We start from the raw sequence: 12,767 nt of genomic DNA, 5'->3' as shown, positions 1-12,767 counted from the left end.
GGGGGGTGCAGGGCAGAAGGCTGGGGTGCTCAGCTTGTGGGGGTGCTCCCAGCCCCCTGCCCTGAGCGGCTCAGGGCAGGGGGCTGGAAGGGATATGCTCTGTTCCACCCCCTTCCCCCAGGCTCCGTCCCTACCTCTCTCTGCCTCCTCTACGGAGCTGTGTGGACGCTGCCGCTCTTCCCCCTCCCCGTCGCTAGGGCCATCAGCTGATTGGCCAGGGAAGGAGAGGAGGAGGGGCCGGAAAGCATCACGCTGGGGGAAGAAGCGGGGGAGGGGGGAAGCTTGGCTGCTGCAGAACCAAGCTTCTGCCTCCTGCCCCCGCAGGGGAGAGCGGTGGCGGGGGTGGGGGGACTGAGTGGGGCTGGGGACCGGGTCCGCCTCAGGGGAGCTGCGTGCCACTCAAAATCGGCTCGCGTGCCGTGTTTGGCACGCGTGCCGTAGGTTGCCGAGCCCTGATTTACACTATCACAAACAAGTTAACGAGAGATCTCCTGTATGTAGTTCTATAGAAAGCTACCAATACAGAGGATTATATAACTCAGGAGATTCATAATGGTATAAAGACCTTTGCAGTTCTGTGTTGCTAGTTGAGATGTACTCCCAGTGGGCTGTGATAAAAAAAATTGTTGATCTGACAGCTGTTTGGTGGCTTATGTGAAACGAGATGGTGGCCCATTTTCTTCTCCTACAGCGCTACTTAAAGTTAAAACTTGTAGGGAGATTGTGGACTCTCTGCTGTGGGCAAAAAGAAAGGGCCTCTGAGAAGCTGCAGAACTAAAGAGTAAGCTTATTGGGTGAGAACATGGGACTGGAAAACCAAGTGTTCACAGGTTTGTTGGATGAGGTGAATATCTGGCAGCTCCAGAATATTGATGCTGAGCCTTTTCTGTTCCTCAAAATCAAAATGGGCTCCCCACGCCTCTGAAATTCACATCAGTGGTGATGTGGATTGGACTGGAAGGAGGGAGGGAAAGAGAAAAGACCTGGAAGGATGGGATGTGGGATGACCCACAGTCCAGACAGGAAGTCCAAATGGACAGAGGAAGGAAGAAGAGTTCTTCCTGGGAAGTCAGGGAATGGCATCTGATTGGAACAAAGGTGAAGGTGTACGTGTAAACTGATCCATACAACAGAGTCCTCATAGGCTGCACATTGATTTAGGAGACAAAGGCCTGGCTGGATAAGAGGAGAGTTAGTCATGGCAGCTGACATGGGCAAGAATGGGGCCAGATTGGGGCTTCTACAAGGAAACTCTGACTTGTAAGGCCTTTGCCTTCTTGCTTTACTGGTAAAGGGACCCAAAAACTGGCTGTCTTTGCTATGTCTCTAAGGTAGAATAGGAGGAGAGAAGACTATGACAAAAGGAATGATCAGTAAGTAATTTTCCTTTATCGTCCCACTCAATTTTAAAAATGATTGAAAGCTTTAAAATATGGTCTGCATTAAAAATGTTTTTTTACATTGGATTACTGCATTTCTCTTCAAATTGTTTTATTATCTAGTGTCCAGCAAGGATACAGAGGAGAGCTTAACAATTCCCATCAGTAAGGATGTTTATGAAATCCTTACGAGAAGAGAGAGCTGTCTACGTGACCTCATTGAAAAGAAGTTTGGTTGCATGTCTCTCCTTAAGAGTATAAGATGTCCCCTTGAAGTATACAAGAAAAGCCTGAAGGAAGGAATTGAGATATCTGTTTGGGTGGATGATATGACAAGACATAATGCTGATGCTTTGGTGAATGCAGCCAATGAACATCTGGACCATATTGGAGGCCTTGCTCTTGCCCTGGTGAAAGCTGGTGGGCCAGAAATTAAGCAAGAGAGTAAACGTTATATTGATCGCCATGGAACACTCACCACTGGCCAAATAGTAGTGACAGGTGGAGGCAGGCTTTCTTGTAAGAAAGTTATCCACACAGTAGGTCCAAGATGGTCTGCAAATGAAAGTGAGAGATGTTGTCACATGCTTGAGACAGCTATTATAAATGTCCTGAAATATGTTAATGCTCCGGAGAATAATATAAAGTCTGTTGCAATCCCTGCAGTGAGCTCAGGAATTTTTGGCTTCCCACTAGATTTATGTGCTCATGTGATCGTACGGACTATAAAGAATTTTGTTGAGCTAGCTCCATTATTTGGCTGGTTCAAAGAAATCCACTTGGTGAACATTACTGAGCCCACAGTTGCAGCAATGAAAAAGGCCTGTGAAGAGTTGCTGGGCAGGAGTGACATCAACTCACTTCAGGAGACTCCACCAGCTTCAGCAAACCGGCTTCCAGATTCCATCACAATCAATGGTCTTTGCCTACACATCATAAGAGGACACATTGAAGATCAGCAAGTAAGTCTTCATGATGGAGCACGAAGGCCCTGATCTTGTGAAGTGCTGAGCATGGACTTGCATCCCAGCACCTTGCAGGATTAGACACTAAGAGATTAGAAGGCATGTTGTATTGATCCAGTAAATGTGCATCTTGTCCTCTTGCCTTTAGTTACCCAACATTAGAATCAGTGGACCAATACATTATATACACAAGTATCTTCTTATAATATGACTATTGAGTTATGAAAAGTGTGAGTGAGCCCTGTTATGAGAGAATAGGAGAAAACAACAGATAGAGTCAGGACAGTCAATAGAATAAAGTTATCATAGAATCATAGAAGATTGGGGTTGGAAGAGACCTCAGGGGGTCATCTAGTCCAACCCCCTGCTCAAAGGAGGACCAACACAACTAAATCATCCCAGCCAGGGCTTTGTCAAGCCGGGCCTTAGAGGTTTTTAAGGATGGAGATTCCACCACCTCCCTAGGTAACCCATTCCAGTGCTTCACCACCCTCCTAGTGAAATAGTGTTTCCTAATATCCAACCTAGACCTCCCCCATTGCAACTTGAGACCATTGCTCCTTGTTCTGTCATCTGCCACCACTGAGAACAGCTGAGCTCCATCCTCTTTGGAAACCCCCTTCAGGTAGTTGAAAGCTGCTATCAAATCCTTCCTCACTCTTCTCTTCTGAAGACTAAACAAGCCCAGTTCCCTCAGACTCTCCTTGTAAGTCATGTCCCCCAGCCCCCTAATCATTTTTATTGCCCTACACTGGATTCTCTCCAATTTGTCCACATCCTTTCTGTAGTGGGAGGTATAAAACTGATGCAATACTCCAGATGTGGCCTCACCAGTGCCGAATAGAGGGGAATAATCACTTCCCTCAATCTGCTGGCAATGCTCCTACTAATGCAGCCCAATATGCCGTTAGCCTTCTTTGCAACAAGGGCACACTGTTGACTCATATGCAGCTTCTCATCCACTGTAATCCCTAGGCCCTTTTCTGCAAAACTGCTGCTTAGCCAGTCGGTCCCCAGCCTGTAGCAGTGCATGGGATTCTTTCATCCTAAGTGCAGAACTCTGCACTTGTCCTTGTTGAACCTCATCAGATTTCTTTTGGTTCAATCCTCCAACTTGTCTAGGTCACTCTGGACCCTATCCTTACCCTCCAGCATATCTACCTCTCCCCCAAGCTTAGTGTCATCCGCAAACTTGCTGAGGATGCAATCTATCCCATCATACAGATCATTAAAAAAGATGTTGAACAAAACCGGCCCCAGGACGGACCCATTGGGCACTCCGCTTGATACCGGCTGCCAACTAGACATTAAGCCATTGAACACTACCCATTGAGCCTGACAATCTAGCCAGCTTTCTATCCACCTTTAGTCCATTAATCCAAGCCATACTTTTTTAACTTGCTGGCAAGAATACTGTGGGAGACCGTATCAAAAGCTTTCTAAAATCAAGATATATCACGTCCACTGCTTTCTCCATATCCACAGAGCCAGTTATCTCATCATAGAAGGCAATCAGGTTGGTCAGGCATGACTTGCCCTTGGTGAATCCATGTTGACTGTTCCTGATCACCTTCCTATCCTCCAAGTGCTTCAAAATGGTTTCCTTGAGGACCTGCTCCTTGATTTTTCCAGGGACTGAGGTGACGCTAACTGTTCTGTAGTTCCCCGGATACTCCTTCTTCCCTTTTTTAAAGATGGGCACTATATACCTCTACCCTGATATAATGCTGTCCTCAGGAGCCGAAAAATCTTACCACATTATAGGTGAAACCGCGTTATATCGAACTTGCTTTGATACGACGGCAAGCGCAGCCCCTCCTCCCCCCGCCCCCCCAGCACTGCTCTACCATGTTCTATCCAAATTCGTGTTATATCAGGTTGCGTTATATTGGGGTAGAGGTGTATTTGCCTTTTTCCAATCGTCCAGGACCTCCCCCAATCGCCACGAGTTTTCAAAGATAATGGCCAATAGCTCTGCAATCACATCAGCCAATTCCCTCAGCACCCTCGGATGCATTAGATCTGGACCCATGGACTTGTGCATGTTCAGTTTTTCTAAATAGTCCTTAACCTGTTCTTTCACCGCTGAGGGCTGCTCACCTCCTCCCCATACTGTGTTGCCCAGGAGCTCACCTTGTCTGTGAAGACCGAGGCAAAAAAAGTTTTGTACTTTGAGTACTTCAGCTTTTTCCACGTCATCTGTCACTAGGTTGCCTCCCCCATTCATTAAGGGTCACACACTTTCCCTGACCTTTTTCTTGTTGCCAACATACCTGTAGAAACCCTTCTGGTTACCAACTTTGCTAGCTGCAACTCCAGTTGTGTTTTGGCCTTCCTGATTACACACATGCATGCTCAAGCAATATTTTTATACTCCTCCCTAGTCATCTGACCAAGTTTCCACTTTTTGTAAGCTTCCTTTTTGTGTTTAAGCTCACCGAAGATTTCATTGTTAAGCCAAGCTGGTTACCTGCCATATTTGCTATTCTTTCTGCACATCGGGATGGTTTGTTCCTGTGCCCTCAATAAGGCTTCTTTAAAATACAGCCAGCTTTCCTGGACTCCTTTCCCCCTCATATTAGCTACTCTCCTTTCTTCCTTTTGTGAGGATCCTGAACTCAACCATCTCATGGTCACTGCTGCCCAGGTTGCCACCCACTTCTACTTCCCCTACCAATTCTTCCCTGTTTGTAAGCAGCAGGTCAAGAGGAGAATGGCCCCTGGTTGATTCCTCCAGTAGTTGTACCAGGAAGTTGTCCCCAACACTCTCCAAAAACTTCCTGGATTGTCTGTGCACCGCTGTATTGCTCTCCCAGCAGAGGTCAGGGTGATTGAAGTCCCCCATTAGAACCAGGGCATTAACATTTACTTTTTTAATGTAATATTTTAATAGTTAACTTTTTTTCATGTATCCCCTAGAAGTTTACTCTCCTAGCTCCTATCACATCAGGCAGGAGTGTTGTAAGCAAGACACGAGAAGTAATTATTCTGTTCTACTCTGCACTGATTAGGCCTCAACTGGAACATTATGTCCTGTTCTGTACACCACATTTCTGGAAAGATGTGGACAAATTGGAGAAAGTCCAGAGAAGAGTAACAAAAATGATTAAAAGTCTAGAAAACATGACCAGTGAGGGAAGATTGCAAAAATTGGGTTTGTTTAGTCTGGAAAAGAGAAGACTGAGAGGGGACATAACAGTTTTCAAGTACATAAAAGGTTGTTACAAGGAGGAGGGAGAAGAATTGTTCTTCTTAACCTTTGAGAGTAGGACAAGAAGCAATGGGCTTAAATTGCAGCAAAGGGGGTTTAGGTTGGGCATTAGGAAAAACTTCCTAACTGTCAGAGTGGCTAAGCACTGGAATACATTGCCTAGGGAAGTTGTGGAATCTCCATCATTGGAGATTTTTAAGAGCAAGTTAGACAAACACCAGCATGTGATTTAAATAGACTTATTTCACTTATAACTGGAAAATCTGGTAAAACATGGCAACCTAGTTATGGGCAAACCAGAAAGGGTGAATAGATTGGAAGCTGCATCACAGCTTTAATGATAGTCTGTTTCTAACAAATCCTGTATTTTACAGAATGTTCCATACTTGGTGTGTTAAAGAAACATCTTGACTCCTTACGAAGTTTGTTTTTATAGATGTGGAAATAAAGGGCAGCAATTATGACCTTCGGTCGATGGGGGAGAAATTCTGTCAACTGACTATAAAAAGTTATATTCCTTCCGAGGAACTGAATGGGTATAGCTCAGAGTCTTGTATTTTTAATTACTCTTAAACAATCAAGCTAAAGTTCGACTCATTATTTCTGTGGTCAAAAAAATACCATAAGCAAAAGTTTTGCATTTCACAAATTCAGTTCCAAATTACAGCAGCCCTAGGGAGTATGTGATGGGCAGAAGGAGAAAGCTCATGGATTTCCATCCTCCCATAGTGCTCCTGCACAGAAGGCAGCCATAATTTTGCAATTCCTCCTGAGTACACAAGATGGTGAGGACTATTAGTGTGACTGGCAGTGCTTACTACTCTAAGGCTACATCTACACTACGCACCATTGTCAGTGGCATGTAGGCTACGTGTAGCCGTGCACCACACCGAAAAGCCTGTTGTATCCACCGCTTGCTGCGGTGTGTAGCTACTCCTGTCAACAAAAGGCTCTGGCAGGCGGAGACAGAGGGGAAAAGCTTCAGCAGCTAAAAATACCAGTGTAGATGGGGAGGCATAGCTTGGGTGAGTAGAAAGAGTGTAAGGGATGTACTTGTGTACATATCCACACCCTTCAACTATGTTTTGTACTCTACATGCCTCACCAGCTACACTGCTAGTTATGGGCGGGGGGGAGGGAAGGAGGGTAATGCTGGTATGTGTTCTACCCATGCCGAAAGAAGCATGCAGTGAAGATGTACCTGAAAAAGGGGAAGTGTCAGGGTGGGGTGGTGTTTTTAATAAGGAAAAACTTCACCAGCTGCACAGGTACATTTGAAGTGGGGATCTGACTGCAGTGCAGGTAAAATATGCATTTAGCTGAAATAAAATATACTGAGAGCTTGTGTTCTTTTCTTCCAGACTGCAGTCATTGTTAATTCTGTGGTCATGAATGATGATCTCTCAAGAGGAAACATTTCAAGAGCAATTCTGGAAAAAGCAGGCCTATCTCTTCAGAAGGAATTTCTGTTTGAGTTACAAAAACTTCCTCCATATTGTGAGAAATTCATATTGACAAAAGGATACAATCTTGCCTGCAAGTCTGTGCTCCACGTAGTATGGTCCTCACAAAGCAGCAGTGATTCGCGCAAGGTGACGTTCAGCTACAGTGGATTTTCACTTCTCTTTTTCAGGTCAAAAAGTGAAGTGAGGTCTAAAAACTCTCCTTTTTTTTTTCTGCAGGGACTAAAAACGGTAATGTCAAGATGTTTGCTTAAGATTCAGGAGTATCAGCTTCCCTCAATTTCCTTCCCTGCAATTGGGACTGGAGTGTTAAATTTGCCAAATGATGAAGTGGCAGATATTATGATTGATGAAGTTTTAAGCTTTGCGAAGGAACATCCTTGGAAGAAGACAGATGTGTATTTTGTGATCCATCCAAATGACAGTTATGTCTATAAGGTAAAACATCTAGCATTAACTATAAGTAGAAGAACCCACAATATCCATGAAGAAAGTTTCTGTGTATTGCTACAAGCTAAAGTACTTCATATACTAAACTAGACATAACATTTGTAAAAATGGATAGCAAGCCTCTAGTGTGTGTCCAAGGCCAGCTTTAGGCACCAGCTTGGCAAGCAGGCGCTTGGGGTGGCCACTCCGGAGAGGGGCGGCAGGTCCAGCTATTCGGCGGACGGTCCCTCACTCCCACTCGGAGCGAAGGACCTTTCGCCGAATTGCCGCCACAGATCACGATCGCAGCTTTTTTTTTTTCTGGCTGGTTGGGGTGGCCAAAACCCTGGAGCCGGCCCTGTGTATGTGTTGGGGCTGGTAGGGAGTATATAGTGAAGGTGCTGCTCCCCACTTAGTGCAGACTTTCCACTGAAGTTATGCCACAGGAAATACATTTAGCAAATTCTGTCACGTCCTCTCCTGTACCAATGTATTGTCACAAAGGGCTTGGCCTTCCATGCTAGAAAAGGCTGTAGACAGGAGGTCAAATTCTCTGTTGGTGATTTCAATGGAACTGTATCAGTTTATGCCAGCAGAGAATTTGGACCAGGTGATTTATATATGGCTGTTTAGGTATCCATATATTATAAAAATATAAGATTTGATCCTGTTCTCATTGAACCCAAAACTCCCACTGACTTCAGCAGGTGAGGAGTGAGCCTGTATACTGTAGCAAAAGTAACATACAGAGCAATAGAGTGTGGACTGGCAAAAAGGCAACATTATTCTCTTGCTTCTGCTCTGAAAGGCTATCATGGACAATTGAATCATACTCAGGACCAAATTCAGATGTGAAGTGTAATGTGGTACCAGTACTGGGCGTAAGGGAGTCCGAGTGTAACTTACATGCTGAAGAACAGAAAAAAGGTGTAGCCACTCCTGACTTCTTCCTCCTTCCTGTTAGTTGCTTTTCCTGATACACCATCTCTTCCATGCCATTGATATGTAGGTTACATCAATTTTGACTCCTAGGTTCAAATAAACCAACTTAAACCCCTTATTGACCTGTAACTTACAGCACCTTGCATGTAAACTCTGAAGTTGCCCCTCAGTTTTAGAAGTATTTACAATAAGAATTTCCAAGTTTAATTAATTTACTTTTATTTATCTATGCTGTAGACCTGCTGTGCAGTTTCTTCACCTTTTTAGTTAGTATAGTTCAGTGTAAAATCTTTTATTTTCTAATGTAGTATTAATTTACAATGTACTTTGCTTGGTATTGTCTGAAGATGATTTTTATCATTTTTCCATATGCCAGAACTCTGACAAATTATATTTGGTTGTCATTTGTCTCTGTGTTCCCTTGGACCACATGCTCACACTGCCAATTGTTTCACTAATGTGCCAAAGCCTGTCCTCTCCCCACCACCAGCCTTCAAGGCTAAAAAAACCATGAATGTTGTATTTTCACTGCTCAGGGATGCCAATCTGCAGGAAGCCCAAACCTACTGCACAGCACAGAGCAGTGCAACTCAGTGGCTTTCCACATGAGGCTATGGAGAGGAGCTTTGTGACTGTGAGTTAAGTAGGGGGATAGTCAGTGCATCTATGCACAGCATGGATCCACCAGCATCAAACCACAAGCAAAAGAGAGCAGTGGGCAGCTTCTACTCCTGCCCATGAGCTGAAATAGCTGCCATAGCCTGCTGCCTGAGTTCCCCGCATACTACCTGCAAATGGAATTGGAGAGGAGGCCACCCATGTCCCTGTACAAAACCCTGGAACCAGGCTTGGCACAGGAAACCAGCATCGGGCCCTGTGTGAAAGAAGACTGACTAAAATTGCTTCCCTAACAGAAATCTGGAGAGACCAACGCGGTTCATTTGTTAGTGGTTTGATATATAGCTGGTTGTGAACTGATTCTAAATCTTTCTTTTTCAAGGCTTTCCAAACCAAGTTTGAGTCAGCAAAAAACAAGCTGATAGAAGACATGGAATGCCACAAAACTGATGATTTGGGTAAGTAAGAAGTACAAAGGGTGAATAAGGTTCTGAAAATTACATTCTCCTAATAAATATCTATTATCTGGGGGTGAAACCATCACACAGGAGCTCCTCATTTAATTTTTTATTCAGTTTCATTGCATGTCAAACTGGGTGATAAGAGGGAGAAAAATACAAGACTGGTTTGGGTATAATGGGGAAAATGTGTTACCTCCTTTTAAAGTTGTGTTTTGCAAAACTTGTTTTAGTGTTCTGATAGACCGCTTTTGACTTTTATCAGATTCTCATTCATGTAAACAAAAATGTAACTGTTGAGCTAACTATTCAATTCTTCAGACACTTTGCAGTCTTTTGCCCCTTAAAAGACCCATGTCATTCACCCTGATGTTATCAGAAGTTATGTGTGAGTGCTGAGAATAGAACTGATCTTAGGGTTTGGTAGCTCAAAAGGAGGATTTCTTAACTGAATACAGACTGGAAGAAGCTAAACTATCAGTTATCAATTATTCTCTCTAATCAATCATCTCATCCCAGTTCCTCCTATTTAAGGAGCTAATGGGCATGATAAATTGTTGACATAGAAGGTTCTAACTGTCGTGCTTTGGCACCTTTTTTCCAGCGTATGCAAACAGGATTTGTCATACCAGGCTCAGGTCCTTGCTCCCCTTACCAATCTTTGGGTAGTTGATGCTTCAGAGGAAGATGACCCTTCTGGGCGCCAATAATTGTGCAGTGCCTTTTCTGGGGCAAGAGGAGTTCCTTTCTGACCCTGAAGCACAAGGTTTAATCACCCTTGTGTATACTGGCTACAAGTCTAGTTAGTGGCCATGAAATTATCTAACCAGTTCTCTCCTCAGCCTAGTTAATTGTCACTGATCCAGTGAACAAAAATAAACTTTAAACATTTCAAATCAAGAGAAAGACCAACAGAACCCTTTGTTAGGTATGGTGGGGCTTGATTCACCCCCTGTGACACCCCACCTCTGAGGGAGGGAGGGAAGGAAGGTGTCCCCTACTGCACATATCTCTGGGTTATGCTGTTGGAAGCAGACATAATCCAGGGCTGAATTGTTCCCTGTGTTGTGGTTTCTAATGAATCTGAAAGGGGTCCCTGTGAAAATCGTCATCATTAGTTGATTTGAGAGAGAACCTGGCTAGGTTATAATACATAGCTTTATCAGAGGCCAGCTGCTGAGAGGACATGAACACAGCTGTCCCTATTCAGCCTGGTGGTGATGAAAGTTGTTGTTGTTTTTCTCAGTTTTCCTAGAACCAGGCCCAGAAGTTTAGTGCACCTGACTTTAAAAAAAAAAAAACTTTGGGGGGCCCTGGCTGAGTGCATTTTAACTACTACAGCATTCCAGAGCTTGTTGTATACATTTAATTAACACAGTAAAAACCTGCACCTGCAGAAGGCAGTGTGCCCTGTCTTTAGTTACACTTTAATTTAGCAGTACAGTTTTGTTCAACCTTTGGTTAGGGCCATCGCTACCAACTGCAATCAGTGGGAGTTGATGGCACAAAGTACTTCATGTGATTGGACCCCTGGTGCCAAAGGGTAGAATTTCAGTTCAAGGAAGGTGAGGATGGTGTAATGGGTGACATTCCTTCCCTCCTTGTAGGCAGGGGACTTGTATTTGCCTTGTGTCTCCTATGTTCAAATTATTGTGGGCAGCACTCCAGCCCATTACCATTTCCATCAGGGGACTCTTTATATCAAGCTGAGATTGTTGTCATTTAAAACATATTCTAGCTAGCTAATCCGAAGCCAGTGTGAGTGAAACACATTGATTTTAGCACTGATTTACATCCTATTTAAAAAAATAACAGGGAGAACACAGATGTAGTTAAAATGCAAAAGGTACTTCATTTATCCAGAGCCAAACACCAACAGGGATTTAATAAAAGGGCTTCTTTGTACGTAGGACAGTGTCCTCTCCTTCATTTCCCCCTAGAACTACAGTGTATTCTCTTAACACAAAAACGGTCCTCACTAGAGACTTAAAAGCAACATGAACATTTTCAGTCTGTGTAAATATTTAATTTTATTTTCTCCAGTATCTCCTGAAATAGCAACTTCTGCTTAAACCACCCATTAGAGGAATGTGGGGAAACCTGAAAATGAACACGTTTTTTAATGGATCAAAGAACAACTATCATTTAATCTGACTTCAAAATAGAATGATGTTTATACATCTGGACTGAAACTGTATTTATTAATTATTACTAGGGGCAAATCCTGGTCCCACTTAAATCAATGAGAATTAGGCCCTTACGGGGAGATTTTCAAATGCAGAATTGAAAGTTAATGAGACTTAGATGCCCAACTGCCATTTGTATCTTTAAAAATCTACCCCTTAGTGCCTGTCGTAATATCCCCATTCTGAACGTACCAGAAGGGCAGTAAGATTCCTTCTGCTGCAGAGTCTGAAGGCTGCATATAGAGATTTGTAACCGCACTTGTGAACTTTTCAGTCTACCGATTGCACTTGTATAAACTGTACTTCTTACAGGGTCACGCTCCGACAGACAAGCTGAAATACAGAATAAAAAAACTGGACCAGCCATTGAACTTATTGGCAACTGCTATGAAAAACTGGAAGCAGCAAAAATATGGATTGAAGACATAATGCAAGTCCAGGAAAGTCACCTTATCGTTATAGAAAACAATCACATTTTTAACCTTAGCAAAAGAGAGCATGCAGAACTTTCTCATCTCCAGCGTTTCGGTGTATCCATATTGGAAGAAGTGGTTGGTGGAAAAGCAAGATTAGAGATTCAAGGTCCTCCTGGTGCCATAATTGATGCAGTGTTTGTGATCGAAAACTTACTGTGTTATGTGCAAGAGAATAATAGAACCAAACAAGAGGAACTGCCACAGTCAGAGGGTCAGTGAAGTTAAGGGAATAAGAACAAATATGAAGCAGAGAATATAGTGCCAATCTATAAAAAGGGAAATAAGGACAACCCAGGGAATTACAGACCTGTCAGCTTAACTTCTGTACCAGAAAGATAATGGAGCAAATAATTAATCAATCAGTTTACAAACATCTAGAAGATAATAAGGTGATAAGTAACAGTCAGTATGGATTTGTCAATAACAAATCATGTCAAATCAACCTGATAGCTTTCTTTGACAGGGTAACAAGCCCTGTGGATAGGGGGGAAGCAGTAGACGAGGTATATCTTGACTTTAGTAAAACTTTTGATACTGTCTCGAATGACCTTCTCATAAACAAACTAGGAAAATGCAACCTAGATGGAGCTACTATAAGGTGGGGTGCATAACTAGTTGGAAAGCCATTCCCAGAGAATAT

The 12,767-nt window shown here is 43.4% G+C and overlaps 1 protein-coding gene across 1 annotated transcript in view; it reads left to right on the top strand.

The window, feature by feature from the left end:
• Positions 1-12,767, top strand: part of SHOC1 (shortage in chiasmata 1) — a 69,415-nt gene that overhangs the window by 50,846 nt on the left and 5,802 nt on the right. Inside the window, exons 17-21 of the mRNA XM_034774919.1 lie at positions 1,503-2,341; positions 6,917-7,147; positions 7,238-7,456; positions 9,390-9,465; positions 11,964-12,338. Coding sequence (XP_034630810.1) covers positions 1,503-2,341; positions 6,917-7,147; positions 7,238-7,456; positions 9,390-9,465; positions 11,964-12,338 — 1,740 coding nt within the window. The remainder of the gene's footprint in view (positions 1-1,502; positions 2,342-6,916; positions 7,148-7,237; positions 7,457-9,389; positions 9,466-11,963; positions 12,339-12,767) is intronic.

This window comes from Trachemys scripta, chromosome 6, assembly GCF_013100865.1.
Source record: "Trachemys scripta elegans isolate TJP31775 chromosome 6, CAS_Tse_1.0, whole genome shotgun sequence".
NCBI lineage: Eukaryota > Metazoa > Chordata > Testudines > Emydidae > Trachemys > Trachemys scripta.
Note: the sequence above shows the minus strand (reverse complement) of the source record. Positions and strands in the feature narration are given on the sequence as shown.